Source organism: Camelus bactrianus, chromosome 17, assembly GCF_048773025.1.
Source record: "Camelus bactrianus isolate YW-2024 breed Bactrian camel chromosome 17, ASM4877302v1, whole genome shotgun sequence".
In the NCBI taxonomy this organism is placed as follows: domain Eukaryota; kingdom Metazoa; phylum Chordata; class Mammalia; order Artiodactyla; family Camelidae; genus Camelus; species Camelus bactrianus.
This window is the reverse complement of record NC_133555.1, coordinates 6,825,801-6,847,684: the sequence shown is the minus strand read 5'-3', so window position 1 is coordinate 6,847,684 and position 21,884 is coordinate 6,825,801. Positions and strand designations below refer to the sequence as shown.

Genomic DNA, 21,884 nt, shown 5'->3' with positions numbered 1-21,884 from the left:
CTCTAGATTCAGTGCAATCCCAATGAACATCTCAGCAGTCCTTTTTTTTTGTCAAAATCGACAATCTGATTCTAAAACATATATGGAAATGCATATAAAATGCAGAGATCCTAAAAGAACCAAGATAACTTTGATAAAGAAAAACAAAATTGGAGTAGTTACAATGCTTGACATCAAGATTTCCCAGAAGGCTACAGTAATTAAGATAGTGTGTGGCGGAGGAGGGTACAGCTCAAGTGGTAGAGCGCGTGCTTAGCATGCATGAGGTCCTGGGCTCAATCCCAGTACCTCCTCCAAAATAAACCTAATTACTCCCCCCACAAAATAAAATAATTAAATAATACAATAATAAATAAATAAAATATTTTTTAAAAATGATAGTGTGGTACTGGCACAAGGGTAGACACATAGATCAATAGAATAGAAAAGAATCCAGAAACAGACCCACATATAACTCCCTGGGGCCATACTGACTGAGATGGGGAGAACTCTACCAGGTGACAGAAATGGTCAATATCTTACCTGCAGTGGTTACATGATATACACATTTGTCAAAACTCACTGACACTTGTACACTTTACTGCACACTTAAAATGGCTACATTTTATTATATGTAAATTATACCTAAATAAAGATGACTTTAACACATATTTAGAAATAATCCCCAAAACTTAATCTTGGTTAATATGAATGTAGCCTAGAGGGAAACTAACATTAAGAGCTTATAACATGCCAGACACTGGACTCTGCACATTTAATTCTAACAAACATCGTCTAAGGCAGCAACTACTCATTAGACTTTTCACATTTGAAGGAATGTTGGGCATTTGCAACTTTATCCACCTAGTAAGTGGGGAGTTGAGAGTCAAGCCCAAGTATATCTCTAACGCCCATGTTGCTACCACCACCATCCTTTTATTATGTCTTCTCCTTGGAAACTTTTTTCACCAAAGCTACTACCATCCACTAAAACCATCTTTTAGGCTTAACTTTTTAAACTTTCCAAGACAAACCAACTCAAAAATAGAAAACAACAAAGATCACAAACCTAGATAATCCGTTAACTGGAAGACCAGATCCTAAACAAAGACAAGTGCACCCTATGCACTAAATACTACCTGGACAATGCCAAAGACTGCCCGGTTGAACCACCTATCTGTTACCCTGTTAAAATCAAAAATTCTGAAGTCTAACATCTAAAAGTGCTGGGCAAAAGCATATACAGGGAGCAAAATCTTTATTCCCATAAAAGGCATAAAAATACCCAAGAGGGAGGTGGTAGGAAATACACGAACCCTGTGAAAAAATATTTCATATTCAGGAGGGAGGTTGTGAGAAAGACCATCCGAAAACTTCAAGACAGAGGAGCTAAAGATGAGAAATTAATATGTGTACCCATCTTTGGTGTTAAATTAACACTACATTGTGTAAAAATCACATTTTTCTAACTCTTAGTTGCATTACATACTTACAGTTATGTGAACACTGAGGAATCATCATTGCAATGTTGAAATATTCAAAGCAAATTCCACACCGCAGCAAATCATCTACTGTCTGAAATGCAAAAATACATATATACCTATCAGAAAGCCACCAAGATGGGAACATCTGTCACAGAATGCCACTCTTTCTCCTTCCATCCCCTAAAAAAATAATAATTTAATATTTCTTTCTCAAATATGCAAACGCAAAAGCTAAGTCCACATAAACTGCAGAGGAGAGAAAAACTTCCCCCATATGATTTATTTAAATCTTAGGTTACCCAGAACACTTTAGACAGATAAAGCCGACACTGTACAGATTCCCATTCCTCATTGCCAGCCCTTCACAGAAAGGATACTCTTTTCCTGTTCTACCTGCCATGTGCTTCCAGTCCTCCTCCGAGCCTCCTCCTCTTAGACCCCATTCCCAGGCCTACAGTCACTGCTGGGTGAGAGGTACCAGCAGCCATTCACCACAAAGGTTAAGAACCAAATCAGAGAATACTAAAGACAAACATCAGAAATTACCTAGTTAAAATTCTGACTTCACACATGAGGAAACTCATCTAGAGCAAGTACATGTAGTCGTCATGAGTCCAGCCAGGACTAAACTTCCTGTCTCCCTACTGGCGGTCAGTCCAGTGCTTTCTGCAGGGTACTGCACATTAGTACAGGGTTGAGCCAGATGAGGAAGCCCTAGAAAGAGCTGGCACCTGAGACAGCAGAGGGAGGGGAAGAAGTGGGCAATCTGGAAAGCCAAACAGCTGTGCATAAATCTGGAATGGAACTCACACAGGAAAGGATCTACCTCGCAATCTAAAACCTTCTAAATCATTTAAAATAAAATGTTATTTCATTCAAGGAATACTGAGCAGATATTTAAGAGAGAGAAAAGACGGCACTCACTCATGTACTAATATGCAAAGACTGCCAAAATAAGTGAAAAAAGTAAAATACAGACAGAACATAACGGTCTGCAACCTTCTGTTTAAAAGGGAGGAGGAAATAAGAATATATTCTATTCTTATCTTGTGTGTATACATAAATGTATAAATCTGAATGTAAATCTGAACACAAGAACATAACAAATCATGGTCAAAGGGGTCAGGAAACTGGATAATTGAGGGACAAGCTGGGAAGGAGACTTTCACTCTTTATTTCACATGCTTTTTGAACCAACTCAGTGTATGACCTAAATTCTAAAAATATAAACAAAAAGACTAATGTCTGTAATAGTCCATATGATAAAATACTGTTTCCATTAAAAAAAAATGCTTTCAAAGAACTTTCAATATATCGGAAAATGTTCATGTTTTAATGGAAACTTTAAAAAAAATCAGAGAACAAATCTACAAAAATAATACATAATAGAATTACGTAGTTTAATCTCCTTAACAATCTTAGGTCTACAGCATCATATGCCAATTTTATAGATGAAGCCTGTAGAACTTAAAAGTGGTTGGATCAAACACAAGAGGTTGACTCCAAAGTAATCCCAAAATTTATATGCGTGTACACATTGTGGGTGTGGGTTAGCACACACGGGAAAAACTGAAGAACAATAAGAGAAAACATTCAACAGTAGTTCTCTCTGGATGGTAGGATGCTAGGTAACTTTCATTTTCTCCTTTATCTTACTGTAAATTTTAATTTTCTTCCACTATATACACATAATACATTTATAATCTGTCAAAAACAGACATTTTTGTTACAGTGAAACCAGGGAAATATACATTAAAATGCCCAAATCTTCCATTATTTGGGATGGTAAGCTACCATTGACACAAAAAGCTAGAGGACTGTGTTGAAAATAGATTAAAAGCAGAGTCAGGACCGGGAGCCAAGCCCTGGCACCTGGTCTATTTGTTTTCTTCTGTGTAACCATCCTCTCCTGGGGGAGGAGCGGTCCTGACAGATCTGCTGAGCAATATCTGTGGAAAGTGACACTGCATCCAAAGAGCTGTAACATTCTTGTGCAAATTTCCAGTCCAGTGGATGCCCCAGGATTTTCTTAACTTACAGAAAGTGGAAGGGGGAAGTAGAGAACAGGTGAAAGACTGAATACTGGAGCAAAGTTTCTTAAGATTTTGGGGTCACAGATCCCTTTGAAAAATAAATGAAGACACTAGATTCTCTTCTCAAAAAAAACAAAAAATGTATCAATAATTTCAGGTACCAAATTCTTTCCATGGATCTTAGGTTACAAATCATTGATTTGGAGTCTGATTTCTATTCAATATAAGAAAGAACTCCAAACAGAGCTACTTCTGGGAGCAGTACTGGGAGAATCTGCATAATGCTTGGCACGTAGTAAGCCTTAAGAAAGGATTCGTTGTCACTGTCGTTTCCATGGTTTAGATAACTGTTTCTCTCCAGACTATTGGCATTGTAGCTGAACCGCACAATACCCCATTCTATACGACGACCAGCCTCGGCTCACCTTAAGGGACCGAGGCCTGCCTCTGACACTTCCCAAGGTGAGAAACTGAGGCCCAGAGCCACGCGGTCAGCAAGTGGCAGACCAGAGCCCGGTACCCTGGGCCAGCTCGCCGCTGGCGCCGCGTCCTTTCTCCTCCTCAAGGCGGGGCTCGCCTCCCGCGGACGCCCAGAAGCCCCCAACCTCCCTGAAGCACTCACCTTCATGACTGCCAGGCCCGGAGGCCACCGGGGCTCAACTAGGGAGTCCATGGTCTCCCCTTAGGAGGCAAAGGGGTCCGCTACCCACTGGTCTCCCGCGCTCCACTGCCACTCGAAATTCCCCGCGCTACTGAGACACGTCAGCAGTCCGCGACGCGCCTGACGCGTGCGCGAAGCCTGCTGGGAGTTGTAGTATGTGGGCGGAACATAGCCAAAGATGCTCTCATTGCGCACGCGCCAGGCTTCCACCTCTCGCTAAGGGAGGTGTGCGCTAAAAAAGCCCACATACAGTTCTGTACCAGACCTTTGATAGACAAGTACCTGTTGCATGTTAGAAAAAGCCTAAAGTCAAACCAAATCCAGGCCTTGCCAAACCTTTCAGGGTCTACACTCATGCCTTCTCCTTTCGGCCGCCCTCCTTGATTAGTGATCTGTCCCTGCAAGATCTTAGCAGGGGTTTTCATATCCATTATTTCATTTCACCCCATTACAACACTGAGAGGTGAACATGATCTGTATTAGTTTACACAAGAGGACGCTTCGGCTCAGAAAAGTGAAGAGAGTTTCCTTGAGTCACACGGTGTTTTTGACCAGACTACAAATAGAGCCTCTGTACTTTAAACAGGAGATCCTTTATCAAATAAAAATTTTACTTTTAAGTTATTCCTTTTCCTACCTTTGGAGTGTAGTCTTCCAGATATTTCCTGTAAAGATACATAGATACAGTTTTCTTCCACAAATGTAATTATAGTAAATGCATAGCTCAGTCAACAGAGTTTTTCTGTTTGTTTACTTACATACATCCTGAGACCTCTGCATGTTGTGAACGAAAATACTCCAATGTGAGTGAAAATACTGCAAACATATCAGTAAACAAAGAATGCTGAAACCAAGTCATCAGCGGCTGCCGCCACCCCCCAGTGGGGACAGGCCTGCAGCCCAGCCTCTGCAGCCACTCACAATGGTGCCCTCTGAGCAGACTCAGAATAAGAAAGGACAGGATACTGGCCCTAGATACCTAGGTGCTTGTGAAAGGAATGAATTTAGTGAGCCCAAATGTTTGCTTCCTCCCATACATAGAAAAGCACTAAATTCTTTAACCTGAGATGCCTGATTCTCTTTAGATAACAAGTAATCTTTTATTGTTCTAACTACCGGGTCTTTGTTGTAAAGCTCCTATATATCCTAGCTCCTCCCCTACCTCTTCGGAGCAGTCCCTCAGAGCCATCTGAGAGGCTGTCATCCCGGCTCGAGTCCTCCCGCCAAATAAAACATAACTTTTAACTTTTAGGCTGGGCATTTATTTTACTCGACAATGTTAATACATATAGATTACCTCATTCTTTTTTTTCTTTTTAAAAAATATTTTTAATTGTGATAAAATAGACATAACATAAAATTTACCATTTTAACTATTTCTAAGTGTACAGTTCAATGGCTTAATTACAGTCACACGGTTGTGGAACCATCTCTAGCATCCACGCACAAAATGTTTTTTATCTTGCAAAACTGAAACTATGTACCCATGAGACAGTATCTCCCCATTTCCCCTCCCCCCAGCCCCTGGCAACCACCATTTTACCTCATTCTTTTTAATAGCTACATAATCCATAATATAGATAAACCACAATTTACTTATCTACTCCCATACTGAGGACCATTTAGATTGTTTCCAGTTTTTCAGTAATGCAAAGGGTTGCAGTGAACACACTATCTACAGAAATCTTGGCACACTTGAGCCAAGATTCCTGGGGGATGGTTTTCTATTAATGGAGCTCCTGGGTTAGTTTGTATGCTCTTTTAATACTGTGATAGCTAGCACTATGTGATTTTCCAAAATGGCTGTACCAATACATTTATACTTTCACCAACGGAGTATGAATATCCATTACCCAAATGTGAAGCACTGACGAGCACACCATCCAGCATGTCTGCTCAACTCAGCACTCATCACTGCCTGAGGTGGGCTTCCATTGCATCAGATCTCATGTGCAGCAAGTCAGCACAGTCATATTGCTCAGGGAAGAACACTGCAGCTTGCTGCCGCCGCCCCACATGGTCCGTGCATTCACTTGTTCAACAACAACAAAAATTTTAAGTGCTTACCATTAGCCAGCCAGAGCTTCCCTGTGAAGTAGTCAAGAGTGAGGCTGTTATTGCCATTTTACAGACGAAGACACTGAGGCTCAGAGAGATTAAGGCTTCACTCCTTTGGGCTCTCCTAGTAAGGAACTCCTGGCCCCTGAGCCAGAGATGTACGCAATCAGTTTTTCTCTGTGCCCAAAGATTTACTGGGCAATAATAACATTAACAGCATTTGGACAAAGGACTTTAATATCCATTACAATAACAGCTGACATTTATCAGGCACTTGTATGCCAAGCACAGTTCTAGATGTTTTCACACATACTGACTTTTTTCAGACTCACTCTAACCAAATGAGGAAAGGGAAATAAACAGATAACTACTGGTTTAGAGCATTCTGCTAGTCAGTGTAAGAGGAAGGATTTGACTTGCGCTGTCTGGCATAAGCATCCATATTAAGTACTACAGAATATTCTCATAAAGACCGCATCATGAGAATTATTCTCATTTTACAGACGTAGAAACTGAGTCTCAGAGAGGCAAAAGGACTCATTCAAGATCACACAGTTTGTCAGTGGCAAAGTCCAGACTTGAATCTAGATTTTTTTTTTAACCCCAAACCAGAAGGAATCACCCATTGACACTTTATCGAGGAATAATTGAGCCGACAAGGCCAGAGGTCTGAGGATCCCAGGATGCCTGACCTAGCGGGGCTACAACAGGGAGGTGGGGAGTGGCAGGGAGGGGCGGAAGGTTAGGGGATGCAGTAGGTATCAGCCAATCAGAAAAGAGCATGCAAATGAACTCCAGGCTAACTTGGATGCACTGCATCCACGTTGTGTTGGATGCATTGCCTATTTCTGGGTGTAGGGAGAGTGGGGTGGGCTTGGGAAGACAAAGGAAATGAGACCAAGACCAGATCCTAGGCCTGAGTGCTCCAGTAATTGTTCCTTTATAGTACTAGTTGGTTACAAGGTTTAAGGCGGCAAAGCGCAGGGGAGGTGAGAGAGAGGAGGAATGGGGAAGGGAGGGGAGAGAGAGAAGACAGGGAAAGAAATGGACACTTCTCATCCAACTATGAAAAGCGATTTTTAAGCAGGCATTACTTGTTGGTCCTGGGGTCCAAATCCATCTCCCCATCTCTAGAGAGCCTCTGGGCAGGACCTTGTGCTATTCATCTCTGAGTTTTTGCTTGGCACAATTGAATGAACGGGTGAATCACCAGAATAAGCCCACATTCCCATAAATCTTCTCCTCCTGCTTTCCCCTTCCTGCCCTCTTCAACAGCACTCACTCAAGTCCACCTCCAGGCCCAGGAAGGAAGGTCCAAGCAAGGGCACAGGCAGGTTCTGAAAGCCACTTTGGGCTCAAGACAAGGCATCTGTCTTGCCCGCCCCATGATATTTATCCACCCCCAGGAACCAATCTCCTCTAACAGGCTTCTGTTTCAGCGGACATTCTCCTTCTGTTAGATCAATAAAGGGATTGTACTTCCTTATTCAGGAAGAAAAACAAAATGTTCTGTACCAAAAAAGCCAGCCAGTGCTCAGTAGAATCTCCTGTTGCACTAGTACAAAGTAAGGATTGGGGATAGGGCCACCAGGTAAAACACAGGATGCCCAGTAAAGTTGCATTTCAGATAAACAGTAAACAATTTTGGAATATATCCTAAAAATTACATGTGGCATACTTATACTGAAAAATTATTCACCATGTATCTGAAATGCAAATTTAACTGAGCATCATGTCATTTTATTTGCTAAATGTGACAAGCCTAATTGGGGAAACATTCTCCTAGCTGAGTGTGGGGCCTGATCTGGCTGCACCTTGAGGGGTTCTGGGCCCTCGAGTTCCTTTCTGGGGTTTCTCTTCCATGCTCTCCTCTGTCCTCCATTCTTCCTCCAAGACTCATCCTCATTCTAGTCATGGGAGAGGGAAGACTGAAGGAGCTCAGCCCTTATTCCTTCTTTCTTCCCTTCCTCCCTCGATTCTAGCAAGTGTTAACTGAGCTGATACCCAACTGTGCCGGGCACTGGGATACACAGGTACACAAGAGTTGTGGTCCCTGCTCTTAAGAAGCTGACACCCGAGGGGGAGGATGGGGCCAGGACAGAGACAAGGGAGCATGTAACAAAATAATAGACAAGATCATTGAATAAAATGTGAAGTGATGTGAAAACAAGAGGATGATGTAATAGAGAGTGGAGAGGTTCTACAAACTGGAAGATCTGGGCAGTCCTTTCTAGGAAGGTGACACTTGTGCTAAGACCCAACTGATAAGACAGAGCCACGCAAAGACCTGGGAGTGGAGCGTGCCAGGCTTTGCTAGAGAGTTTGAGTTTTAATCCATGTTAACTCAGGCAAGTTATTGAGCCTCTCTGTGTGTCAGTCTTCTCATCTGTAAAATGGGGATGATAATAATAGTATTTGCCTTATAAGGATGTTGTGTGAATTAAATAAGTTATTGTACATTAAGTGCCTGTAACAGCACCTGGCCCCTAATTAGCAAGTGCCATGTAAGGGTCAGTTGCCAGGGTTGTTGTGTTGCTATCAGCAAAGGGGGAGCCCTTGGAAGGTTTTAGGCAGGGAAGTGACACGATCTGATTTCCATTTCCAAAAGCTCCTTTACATGTTGAAAGGATTTCAAATCATCTACAGTTTTATTTATATTTCATTTCTAGCTGCTGGGTGAAGAAAGGATTTTAGTGGGTAAAGAGTTAAAAGTACCCCTCAAGGGCTGTGACAGAGCTGGACCAGGGTGGCAGCAGTCAGAGGAGGTAAAAGGACCATGGGCCCCGTGTTTACTGTGGACTCTCTCTCTCTCACACATATATATGTATATATATATATATTTTTTTCTATTATCTCACAATCATACGTGGAGGACAGCCACGAGGGAATTGACGGCTCAAGGAAGCAATCAGACAGGGCCAGACCGTAATGCAATCCACCAGAAAACGAGCCAGAGTTCTTCACAAGTCATGACCGATGTCCCTGTTTTAGAATAAAAATGACTTAGAAGATGTAAACCCATCATACCCTTTTTTGGCTCCTGATTTGAACAAACCAAACTTTAAAAGATAGTTGGGGAGACAATCAGTAAAATTTGAACATAAATTAGGTATTACATTACAATGGGGAATTATTATTAATTTTATTAGGTGTGATAATGGGATTGTCATTAAGTAGAAAAATGTCATTTTTAGAAATGATGCTGATGTATTTTGGGGTAAAATATTATAATGTCATTGATTTATTTGAAACTTGAAAAAGATAAAGATAATTTGGAAAAATGTAAATAATTGTTAAGTCTAGATGATAGACATAATGGGTTAATTGTACCATTCTCTGTATTCTTCCGTATGTTTGAAATTTTTCAGTTAAAATTAGGAAACCACAGATCCCGCCTGCCACTTTACAAATGGCCACATGGGAGCAGTAGAGTATCAGGCTGGATGTGGGACAGTTTCGAGGAAGAAATGTAGAGACGCAATCACCTCATTTATTTCATCTTTGCATTTAATCAGCCTTTCACTGAAAGAGACTGTGCTGGGTCTAAAGGGGACAAAGAGTTAAATTCAGCCCCGTCCCTGCCCTCCTGCAGCCACTTGTAGTGTCCGTGAATCTGGGGACCAGGAAGGGCCAGTCACCAAGAAGCTCTGTCTTGGTGCAGACATGAGTGTCTGTATGTTTGCCATCACTGGAATGAAGACCTAAGCTGGGCATGTCAGAAACAAGAAAATTAATATGGGGGCAGGGTCGGGTGGCTGGGGGAGCCAGCCGCCTGTGTTTTGAGTTGACCTCTTCCACAGGTATTCATGTTTACCACTTACCAGCTGTGACCTTGGGAAAGTTACTTTACCTCTCCGAACCTGATGGGGCTAATAACAGTTCATACCTTATAGTTTCTCTGTTGGAGGAGAATGAGCTCGTCCACATAAACTGCTTAGAGCGGCACCTGGCACACAGCACTTGCTCAATATGAACATTTTTATCTACCTGCACGTTCCCCTGCGGAGCTCTGGGGTGGAAGCAGGAGGTCAGCGAGCTGCTTTACACAAAGGCCCCAAGGCCCATCAGGGAAAAACACAAATTTGGCTTTGAGACTGCAGCACCGGAAGCAGGACTCTCCAAAAGACAAGAACATAATTGCAGCAGCTGCATTCATTGAGGGTTTTCTCTCTGTGCCAGTCTCTGTCCCAAACACAAGCCTTCGAGGCAGTTATTGTTATTTTCTCTGCTTTAGCGGTGAGGACACTGAAGGGCAGAGCTGTAGAGAACTTTCTGGAGGTTTCTCAGCTGGTAAGGAGGGGAGGCCAGGATTTAAATCCAGGCAGTCTGGCCTTGCAGTTCTCATTCACATCCGCGAGGGTGGCTGAACCCCTCTTGGGCATTGGGTGCTGTGGGAAGTCAAAGCATTTGCCAAGAGACAGGGGGTGTCACCCTGCAGGTGAGGAGTCTGTGGGCCTGGGGGAGAGGTGGCAAGAAGGCCCTAGATCATGCTCTGAATTTGTTTCTCGAGTGCGCCCCCTGGAGGCTCCCTGGTGTTTGCCTGACCAGCGCCGTTTCCTGAATCATAGACAGGACCCCCATCCCTTCCTGTGGGGGAACCACTCTTACCCTGCTCTCAACCATGTGGTCAGGCAAGGCTGACCCCAACCTCTAGCTCAGTGTTGGGTTCATGGTAAGCTTGCGACTTAAGCTAGGTCAATCAAAGAAAATCCTGGGACTTTTTTACTCATCTATTGGGAACCAGATATACTTTTTTCTATTGATGTAGCTGAAGGCTAGGATGTAAGCCTGTTTGGGCCATTTTTGCCATCACTTGGAAAGAGTCAGCCTGGGAGTGTAGAGAACGTGAAGGAGAGCAGGGTCAGAGGCGAGCCCAGCCCCCCTTCAGCCGAGGTTTGGGCAGCCTGGGAGAACCCGGCCCCACCCTGGCTGTTTGTCTGAGGCTGTCTGAGCAGCAGCACCCCTACCACAGCTGCGGGGTTGGGGGGGCGGGGGCGTACAGGGCCCCTGGGTGAGGTCCCTTGAGTCAAACACACCAGACCAGAGAAAGTCACAGTTATGCGCTGTTCTCGGTTCGAAATCCCGTCTGGGGTCCTGCCCAGCCCTTGGGCGCAGGAGGGAATGGTGGAGACCCAACGCCACTCTGACCTCCTAGCAGTGCGTCCTTGAGCAAGTTACTTCCCTCTCTGTGCAATGTCATCATAACGACAGTACCTCTTTTATAGGCTGGCCAAGAGGATTAACAAGCTGGTGTTTACATGTGAGGGGGCTTAGAAGTATGCCCAGAATAGTGTAAGCGCTAGAAACACGTGGGTATTATCATTCCTTCCTCTTTTTCCTTCCCGTTTGCAAGAAACAGGAAACCACTGCACTGGCTCCTACTTAGGGTGTGGAGTGCAAGGTCTCCCAGAGAGGGCGAGGCGGCACCGGGGCAGGCCCCTGGCCAGCTAGTCTGACTCTCTGGGGACGTGATGGTCCTGCTCCTGAAGGCTGTGGTCCCCTGCATTTGCCTCACCTGGTCCACTAGCTTTCTCACTGTGCTCACAGAGTCTCTTCGCTCCTGATTTCAGCCTCCACATGGTCCATCCAGGCGCCCTCCCTGCCTCCAGCCTCTTCATCATCTTCTGCTCCCCTTGCTAACTCATTTTCTTCCTTCCAAACTTTTTTTTTTTTTTTTTTTAAAAAAAGGCCATTTATTGTCTCAGCTTACCAAAGGCCAAGGTTACTAAACAACCTACCATCACCTTTGGGTCAACTGCCATCCTTGACCCAAGCAGCTGGGGCCAGGGGATGGGCTGATGTAACAAACACAGCCACTGAGGCCGCAGGGGCAGCAGGCTGTGCCTGTCGGGAGTCAGGGGATGGCTGACAGCCCCCATGGTGTTTCTGCAGCTTTCTGCCAGGCTGGCAAGTGAGCCCTCTGAGCCGGAAGGAACAGTCAGGATCAACTCCTCTAACCCCCTCATTTTACAGATGAGGAAACTGAGTCCCAGCCCAGGGAAGAGACTTGCTCCAAATCTGGTAGCCAATAAACGGCAGTCTCTGTTCCAGCTTTTTCCTTAAATCTCATTTGGTCTGATCTCCATCGGATGCGCGACCACCTGCTCTTCCTTTCACAGAGCCTGAGAGATGCAGCAGGAACTCTTCCATGTGTGGAGGTGACCAGGGCTTGCTTCCCAGCAGCACTCCGGGAGTGTGAAGGCAGCCAGGGCATCTTACACAGCACATCCCTTCCAGCTCTCACATCACCCTGAGAAGTCGTCTCTCGCGAGCCCCGTGTTCCTGAGGAAGCAGAGGCTCTGGAAGGGTTGTCACTCGCCAGGGTCAACTGGCTGACAGAGCCAGACCTGGGAGCCACGCTCAGGCCTGTCTACATCCAGGGCCTTGGCACTTGCACTCAGGCCCAAAGCGTGTCAAGGTGACCCAGACGGTCAGTGTGGCGCCTGGGAGGGGAGTGTGCTGGGCCAGGGAGTGAGGGGGAGAGGAGCGAGATGCCCAGGAGCCTGGGTCAGGGGCCAGGAAAACCAGAGGCCTTTTCTCTCCCACAGTCTGGTCCTGGGACTTTGGGCAAGTCCTGGGTCCTCCCAGTTCCTTGGTTTCCCCGTTTGTAAAATGAACATCTCACTTTCTCTGGAGAGTTGGAGTAGAAAAATGAGACGATAGAAAGTGATCTTAACAGGAGTTAAAATACACATGGCACGAACGCAAGGAATATGTAAGGATCACGTAAGGATCCTCAAATATGAGGCTGTGAAGGAAACTTAGCGTGGGTTCGCAGGAGCCGGGAGAGACTTTAACCTTTGGGTGGTTTCAGGGCCATGAGGCTTCCCTACATCCAGGCTCTTGGGGGCCACAGAATCCATTTACTATTTATCACGGTCCACAGCGTGAGGACGGCCCCCAGGATCTCCTTTGGGCAGCTCTTCCTTTCTGACAGGTGTGGGTGGGGTCGACACCACCCGTGACACCAGGGGTTGCTTGGGCCCCTTGGTCCATTCCATCCCTCTGGCTGCCTCAGGGATGGACCACAGCGCAATTCTGGCCAAAATGAATGAAACCTAAGACTTTCACTGTGTTGAAGCGGGGGGTGGGGGAGTGAGCAGGGGGCACTTCTACAGCCATGGGGCAATCACAGACACCAGAGAGCCAGTCTGAACATCAAGGGAACATGCAGACCTGAGTAGAGCCGGCCTGAGAGGAGAGGTCGGGGGCCTGGAGACAACACTCACCCTCACGCCACCCTAACCTGGAGTTCCCAGTGATGGGAGCCGATACAGCCTCTGTTCCTAAGGCTGTTTGGGTTGGACAGTTTGTCGCTTGCAGAGTCCTAAACAGATGTGCCCAGAGGTGGGCAGTCCAGCAGCGGACTGCTTGGAGGCTGGCAAAGCCATCAGGCAGCGAAGAGGTGCCCTTTCTCTGTGCCTCTGTGGGTCAGAGATGGGGTCCTTTGTATCACTGTCACCGAGAGTCAAAGCTGATTTCAGGATTCTGGAGGGATAGTTTTGTGCCATTAGACTGTAAGCAGCTTGAGGGGAGGAACCAGGTCTCGGGCATCTGTCTCCCCCGCAGCCAACTTAGGGCAAGGCTCACACCAAGGTGCTTTCCTGCACCCTTGTTGAATGGATGTGAGGCCTCTGATTGAGGCTCTCAAGTGAGCACGACAGCTTTGAGCAACTATACAGATTATGGAACACACCCAAGACCCAGTTCGCCACACTGGAGCCTGGGATTAGCGAGGGGCCGAGTGATGAGCGGTTACGCGGGGAACGATGGACTCCCCGAGTGGCCAGAGGAACTTCTCTTCTGCAAAGAGAGCTCATCAGAAAGAAAAAGGCCTTGGAGTCTTCCCTGAGTGAAGCCCACGGTGAGCTGCCCTGATCACAAGGTCCTGCCGCCGATCCCGCTGTGACGAGCCTGCTCAGGGACAGTGCAGGACGTGAGTATGCAAGCGCATGGCTGCGGGGTCAGACAGACCGAGCTCGGGTTCTGGCTCCTTCATTTCCTAGCCGGACCCTGGGCAACATGCTTAGCTTCTCAGAGCCTCAGTTTCCTCCTCGGCAGAATGGGGCTTAAGAAGGGTACTTACCTTTAACAGCCGTTTGGAGAATTTGATGAGATAATGCATGTAAAGGGCTTCATCTAGTGCCTGGGACGGAAAGAGGTGACAAATAAACACTTCACACACACATAAAGAATTCCAAGGAGCTGTGTCACACGTGTGCAGATGCTAAAGTATTGCGTAAGCTGTTGTGTCACATTGGAAATCGGTATCCAGTGGCCTCAGATGATTTGTCTTAAACTCTCAGAGGCGTTCTCCGCAGGTGACAGCTCCTCCTCCCCCTTGTCTTTGCTCGGACAGTTCCAGTGTTTGCTTTCCCGGCCAACACCCCGCACTTACCTTTTGTCACTTCACTCCAGAGTGGACACAGTCCTCCTGGGAACCTTGGCCTTCACCCTGTTGGATCTGAGCTACAGGACATTTCAGGGATGGTTCCTGGGGGAAGCATACAGACTGTGGACTGGAGCGTCGGAACACCCACTCGTCCCTCGCACCCTCCCCTCCACCCCGTCCCCATCCCCCAGGTGCCACGTCCCCCTTCCAAAAAGCCACTGGAGCACGTTTGAGAAAAGTTAAGCTGTTTTATTTCACAGGATAGCTCCACATCAAACCAGCAGGCACCATCAGAATACGCGACAGAGGATCCAGGCAGACACGCTAGAGGACGGGTGCTGGGTTGTAAGAGAAACGCTATCCGGGTGAGGGCAACATGTCATCACTTGGGAACAGGCAACCAGCAATTTCCTAGGGTGGTTTCGGTCTTTTTTTCCTGATAGTTTGGGGAGGAAGGAAACCAAAGGAAACAAAATAGACCAGCCACTCTGAAGCAATCAGAACCAAACCTATTGCCAAACCGTGTAAACAGTCACACTGCCGGGACTAGAGCCTGGGCAGAAACTCTGGCTAGAATCTACTTCCGTCCAAGGAAAGCAAAGTGCACTCTGGCTGCTCTGGTTCAAGGTTGTTGTTTGCCTGGGACAGTTCACACAGAAAGGAGGTGTCAGCAAGGGGCAGCGCTGGCCATTTGGCCTGTCCCAGAGGAAGGGACGGGGGACACTGGCAGATCTACCTCAGAGAGGCCAGGAGGACTCTGACCTGACAGCCAGGTCCCTTCCCTCCGCGTCCCTGGCAGCTCTGGGTATGTGGGGAATTCTCTATGCGGCTGCTCAGTGGTGCCGAGACCCCAGAAACCCGGGGAAGTTGACACGAGACATCAGCATTAGCTCTGCACAGCAGAAAATCATCTTAGCAACAGGTCACTCAGGTCACTCCTCCTGCCATGTCCTCCCTGACCACCCTGCCCAGCCCAGCAGGGCCCCCGCCACGGTTGTGAGCCAGCCATTCTTCCCTCTGGGTTTCTCAGGAGGATGAGGCATTTGCTCTCGTGTGGAACCATCAGAATGCGTGAAAAATTAGGAGAAGAGAGACCGAGAGGAAGAACCATCACACAAGTCCGGGTGGTTTTCCGTCAGCCGCGCGCGGGCGCTGAACGCCAAGTAATGACCAGGTCCCAGGAAGTCCTCTGCATCCGTGCCACCTGATGAGAAGACACACACCCGACAAGGCACTCCAAGGGACTCCATCAGAGAGGCCAGCCCCACGCAAGGCCCGTCCCCGCACTGGCTCCCCTTCGGGTACCGCAAACCAGTTCTGAAGTGTCTATAATGCAGGTCGCTGAGCTGCTGGTTCCGGCCGGTAGCCGGGGGATGTCTCCGCTTTCCTGCATCTCTTCCCACTTGGGTTTCTTCACTGACTAGGAACCTTCCGACCCTTGGGAATCCATTTCTCTCCTGCCTCTCGGCCTGGCGACCTCAGAGAAAAGACCCCAAGTCCAGTGTCCAAGCCGACAGCTCCTGCCAGTCGTGCGCTCTGTCCGGGGTTCACAAGGCGCTTCAAGGTGAGAAATCGTTAGCACTGAAAACAAGGAAAGGCAAGAGTTTTTCATAGAATCCCACAGCTCAGAGCAGCTCTTGAAGAGGAAAGGGGACTAAAGGGAGAGGGGGAGAGCGGGGTAGGAAGCACGACTCGCTCTCAGTCACATCTGAGAAAGGTCCTTCGAGGCTGGCGGCTGGGCCCCAGGCCCAGGAAACTAGACCAGGAATGAATTGTCTTTGGTCAGTTTTAAATGAACGTCTTGCTGGTTCATTCCTAAAATAGACTGAACACCAGTTACACATAAAGACAAAAGGCTTGACCTCAGGGTAAGTCGAAGGTTAAGAAATCATTCTGTGAAGCAAAAATTAAAACAAAAACAAAAACAAAACAAAACAAAACCCAAACAAAAACAAAACAAAAAAATTGCCCGTTATCAACAAACTGAGCAGAACAGCTTTCGGTAATGGTGATGGACAAGGAGGTAAACACCACTTCCCCTCGTACAATTGGTTATATTGAGAACTACTAACTAGGTTACTACATTCCCCCACACTCACTGTACAGTTAGGTTTCTGGTATTTGTTTTTTACATTGATCTATCTACTAGGTGCAAAGATTTGGTGAGTGGCATTGGCTATAATTTAACTGTAGCCTTTAAAAAAAATTACAGTTTCACATTTTAACAGTTACTTTCCAGCATTTAAGCAAATACAGCAATATATAGTGGACTAACACAGGCAGGAGTCAGGAGAAGAATGCCAATGCTCGTGACCGTGGGTGGGCCTGGGTGCGTGTGGAGGGGGCCTGAGACATGCAGGGTGACAGATGGCCGGGGAGGGGAGGATTTTTCCATTTGGTTCTGCGTCAGGGCTCAGATTTGGGGCTGGATGAGTAGGGTGTGAGTGTCCCTAAATGTGAACTCATCAGCCGTTTCCCAATGGAAAAATAGGTGTTTAAAGAAAACAGCTGAGGCTCTGCCTTCCTGTAATTCAGTAAAAGGTAGGTCCATTTTCAGTAAGGAAAAATGAAGCTAGTCAATTCACAGGAAAACCCACATGGTCTGACTGGTGTTATGTACATCAGGCAACAGATTTGTCAGCTCGGATTTTTGCTTTTCATCTGGTAGTCACAGCAGAGACTGCGACATTGGGCACAGGAGGTTACTGCATTTAAGGGGCAGAAATGAGAAAATCCTGTATCCTGGCTGGACTTCAGCGCATCCTTACAAATAAATGACTTTAGGAGCCAGAAGGACCCCGCCCCCACCTCATTCGTCTACTAAATTTGGGGTGAGTCACAGCCAGCCCAAGGCCTCACTTTCTCTCCTAAGCTGTAAAATGGGGGTATCTTTATGTGCAGAAGGCAGAGGGCTCCTAGCTGGTTCTGAGGCTCTTCCAGGAGTTCTAGGCAAAACAAGGAAGGTCAAGTTAGTCACTGGCCTCTCCCCGGCATTCTTCCCTCCTCTGGGTGTTCGCAACGCCAGTACTTCGGGGAAGGCAGCATGGCTCACCACCCCTAACACCCAGGGACTGTGGCTTAACAGTGCCTCCCTCTGGAGCACATTTTACCCTTGTCCGGAGGAGACCAGAGGAGAGGGCGAAACTGAATCCAATGGGCTGAAAGGGTAGTGATGGAATGTCCAGCATCCATAGGCGATGTACCTGCAGGGCTGTGCTTCATGGCTCTTACGAAGCTGGTAGGCAAATTCTCCTGCCCATGTCTTCAATGTCATTAGGAGGTTTCAAAAGGAAGGTGCTGGACAGGTTTCACCTTCCTGATGACAGTGAAAAGAGCAACTGTGTTGGTGCAGGGCTTCCTCGTTCACACAGCTTGTTCACTTACGTTGCGTCTTTACTCTCTTCCTTTTACAGAGCAGGAAACGGAGCCTCGAGGGGCTGAGTGACACCCAGTCCCACAGCTCCTAAGAGGTGGGACTCAAACCATGGCCATGAAGACACTCTCAGGGGTCTCAAGGGAGGGAGAGAGGAGGCTGGAGCACAGTGAGGTTACCCTTGGCTCCGTGGGTCCCGTTAGGACCCTATTAGCCTGTGTTCCATTATTCAGAGACAACCCATCTCTGGGAAACAAAGACATCAAAAGAGGAAGCAAAATGGAATGGCCCAAGAGTGACCCAGGAGGCCTTTTCCCAGCCAAGTGGCCAAAGCCCTGCTCCTGCTACTTGAAGATCACCCCACCTCCAATTCTACCCTCATATTTTCCACGGGGTCAAATGCTCGGGAGGAGGGGGGGAGAAGTGAAGGAAAGGGGGAGAGGGAAGCGTTCTCTAGGGCAGAAAGGGCCAAAGACTGCCTCCTCGGCCTAGTCTGAGCTGGGCACTCAGGGCCCGTGGGTTTCATGCAAGAGGCCACCAGCCAGAGTGCGTCACAGCCTGATTTCAAAGTAAAATGATGGGACTCGAAGCCTCCTTGCCTGTTTAGTTCCAAATCGGACACAGTATAATTAGTAGAAAGAGGAAAAGGAAAAATTAAATATTTCAAAAATGGTATAAGTTAAACCTCTATAGTTACCACAGATTTATTCCTACAGCGTTTCTGGGTTTTGAAGTGTTCCACGCCACTGTGTTTGGTTTTCTTCCCTTTTTCCCAACCAACACAACACTGTGCTACGACGGGGCTCAGCTCTCACCACCCCCTCTTCTGCAGACGAACACAGGACACTGCAGTCCGGGCTCTTCTCCCCAGCGTCCTCCATGCTGTGGGGGTGCTGTTGGCCTTGGCCTCTGGGTGGAAAGGCAGGGCCTCTGGGGTGGGCGGGGAGTGGGTTCTGTGGAGGGTTCTCCGCCTCTGGGAGCAGCCTGCCTGGGGTACCGCCTGCCCCACCCTTCCTTTAGGGGCAGCCTGTTCTGGAAGGCCACGGCTTCTGGAGACAGTGGGAGACTGGTTTTGTTTTTTCTGCAGGTTAGTGTTATATTGCTTCTTTCGCAGTTACTGTGGGCCTTTAAATTCTCCCAGAAAAGTCCCTGCAAATCCCACCAAATAACTCAGCGGGAGATGTTTGGTGGCATGGGTCTGAGGTAAATCTAAGTTTCATAAAAAGAAAAAGGAGATCCTATATACATTTAGTACGTGTGTCCAGATCTAGTATATAGATGCATAAATATATATATATACACACACCTACAGACACAGCCATACATATATACGCGTACATATGCACACACACATACGCATATTTATGTATGCAGAGACAACGTCGAGAGAATAATTTTCCAGTGATGATATGCAGGCGAAGCCATTTAACACCTGGCGACGATCTCGGGGCGCCGGCTCCGCGCTGCTCCGGTCACCCGCGCGCACCCGCGGCTTCACCCGACTGGACGGGAGCTGCAGCTGCGGCCGAACCTCCGCTCCGCACAGACCCGCTCCCAGGCTGACCTTCTGGTCCCTGCCCGACGAGGCCAGGAGCCCGGGGAGGCCGCGGAAGTCACAGAGGCCACCCTCGGCCGGGGCGGGCCACAGCGGGCCAGGGCGGTGCCGCCCCCACCCCGCCCCGCCCCGCCGGTCACATGGTGCCTGACTTATCGGCTGAGCTGTTGGGGAACATCTTCTCGGTGGGCGTCACCGCCGGGCTGCCCACGCCCGAGCTGCTGCTGCTGCTGGACCGGTGCTGGACCACGGGCCGCACTGGCCGCATGGGGGGCGGGCGCAGCTGGGCGCCGGCCAGGCGGGCGGACAGGGCTGGCTTGAAGGTGGTCATCATCTCAGTGGAGGAGCTGCTGCTGCGGCGCATGGCGGCGTCGGGGTCGCGGATGACGATGGTGTGCAGGGGGCTGGCGGGCTCCGAGCTGATGGGGCCTGGAGGGTTCTTCAGGGGCTCCAGGGTGTCCAGCACCACGTCTGGCGCCTGCTTGACCGTGTTCTGCCTCTCCAGTTCCCGCAACTCGTGCAGAGCCGTGCTCATGGTCTTCTCGATGTCCTGGGGACAGAGAGGGCTCTGGTCACTGTAGAGTCAGAAGGCCGGGGGTCCAGTCCTGCTGGGGCTGCTAACCAGCTTGTGGGCTTCTTAGGAAGGCGTCCCTACAAGCATCATGGCTGGGATGGAGACTCAACCCCCAGGTGTCCTACAACCATGTGGGAAAATCAGTGAGGATTATCGCCTGCACCAAAAGCTGACTTACAGGAGGCAGGGCAAGCGACTGGCTGAGAAGACAGTAAACTTGTATTTTGTAAATTACAGGTAAGTGTAAGACTGACCTCAGGGAGTTGATGAGTACATTAAATATGGTTCCTGCGAAGAGCTTGGCATGGCACCCAGCACACAGCACCCACAAATAATGACAATAACAATGGCAGTGATGGCTGACACCAAGCACCAATTCAAGTCCCTTCCCCTAATAATTCACCCTCACACTTATCTGGTAGGAACTATCATTACGGTCATTTCCCACCTGAGGAAATGGAAGCTCAGACTGGTTAAGTAACTCGCCGAAGGTCACACAGCTAGTTAGCAGCATAGTAGTCTGACTCCAGAATTCATGCCCCTATTACTATGGAAAAAAAAACCAAAACAAACTCCCTGTCATAGGAAAATTATTTGGAGGTTATATATCAGAATGTTTGCAACATTATCCCCAGAATGATGGCTTTGTTACTTTATTCTTTGTATTATAATCTGAAAATACTGTTTTTTAAAAAATGGAAATTTAAAAAAGCAACAACAATCCTCACCTGCCTATGCAATTCCCGGGGATATTGCAATATTTAAGAGCTCATCAGTATGAGAGCACACTGACTGACATACACACACAGATTTTGGCAGCCTGGAGGGGCAGCCACACCGGCCAGGGGCTCAGCTTCCGGGAGGGGGCACTAGAACTGGACGTCAGCATTTAACCCGGAGCCCTGGGCTCGGACAGAGCCTGCCTGGACTTGGGAAGGAGAGGCCTTCCCAGCCACTGCTGCTCTGCAACCTCGAGTAAGTCTCAGTCACTCTGCACCACACTTGGTCCATGAGCTTGAAAGCCCACTGCTCGCTGTGAAGATGGGAAGAGACCATGGACGTGATGAAGCTCTGTGAACTCTCAGTGGTTTTCGAGCAACCTTCAGCCAGCATCCTCAGCTCACATGGGGCTTTCCAGGGATGCCTCCATATTAGAAGCAGGAGGAGTGGCTCAGGCTCAGGCTGAGCTGGGTCACCGAGGGGACAATGAGGGACAGTGCTTACAAGCGCTGCTGACAGATGCTGGCACAACCTTAGGCACAAGGATGACTGCTGAGACACACTTGCCTTTCTGCACTGAGGCAAACCAGAAAAAAACAGGAAGTCTGGTCAGACTGATGGGGCTGGAGCCTGGAGGTATCCTGGCCAGCCCCTTCCCCACCCACATTTTCTTTTATCTTTTCTCCTCCCCTGGCTTCGGGTGGCCTCCTGCCTGCCCTGGGCCCCTAGGACCAGCTCCAACCTGGCCTCAGTCAGGGCCTCAGCCCACAGTTTTGCTTTAAGAGCCACTGATAATTAGCTAATGGCGAATATTAGCATTTATGCTTCCCCATGACATTTTCTCCTTTGCCCGTAACATTGTCTACTTTAAGAAAAGGCTGTTTGTGCCTTTATCCACAGGAGCAGATGTGGGGGGTTTCTGCATGATGGGGGAGATGGCCGTCCTCTCCCCACCTTCGCTATATCCCAACCCTGCAGTGATAAAGCCCGCTTTCCACACCCATCTGCTTAAATTAAGTCCCCACTGACATCACTACTCTGTTGGCTTTACTCTG

At 48.0% G+C, this 21,884-nt stretch overlaps 2 protein-coding genes across 7 annotated transcripts in view; both read right to left on the bottom strand.

Annotated features, from left to right (window-relative positions):
• The window catches only part of RAD18 (RAD18 E3 ubiquitin protein ligase), a 100,114-nt gene extending 95,837 nt beyond the window's left edge, over nucleotides 1-4,277 (bottom strand). For all 3 annotated transcript variants that reach the window (XM_010952976.3, XM_045515275.2, XM_045515276.2), the window contains exons 1-2: nucleotides 4,119-4,277; nucleotides 1,473-1,554 (exon numbers count right to left, since the gene is read on the bottom strand). In XM_010952976.3, coding sequence (XP_010951278.1) covers nucleotides 1,473-1,554; nucleotides 4,119-4,169 — 133 coding nt within the window. In that variant the 5' untranslated portion in view covers nucleotides 4,170-4,277. The remainder of the gene's footprint in view (nucleotides 1-1,472; nucleotides 1,555-4,118) is intronic.
• Nucleotides 4,278-14,835: 10,558 nt separating this feature from the next.
• SRGAP3 (SLIT-ROBO Rho GTPase activating protein 3) overlaps nucleotides 14,836-21,884 on the bottom strand; it is a 288,661-nt gene continuing 281,612 nt past the window's right edge. For 3 of the 4 annotated variants that reach the window (XM_074344421.1, XM_074344420.1, XM_045515277.2), the window contains one exon: nucleotides 14,836-20,085. In XM_074344421.1, the coding sequence (XP_074200522.1) occupies nucleotides 19,672-20,085 (414 nt within the window). In that variant the 3' untranslated portion in view covers nucleotides 14,836-19,671. The remainder of the gene's footprint in view (nucleotides 20,086-21,884) is intronic. The other variant, XM_074344422.1, reaches the window with a different exon arrangement.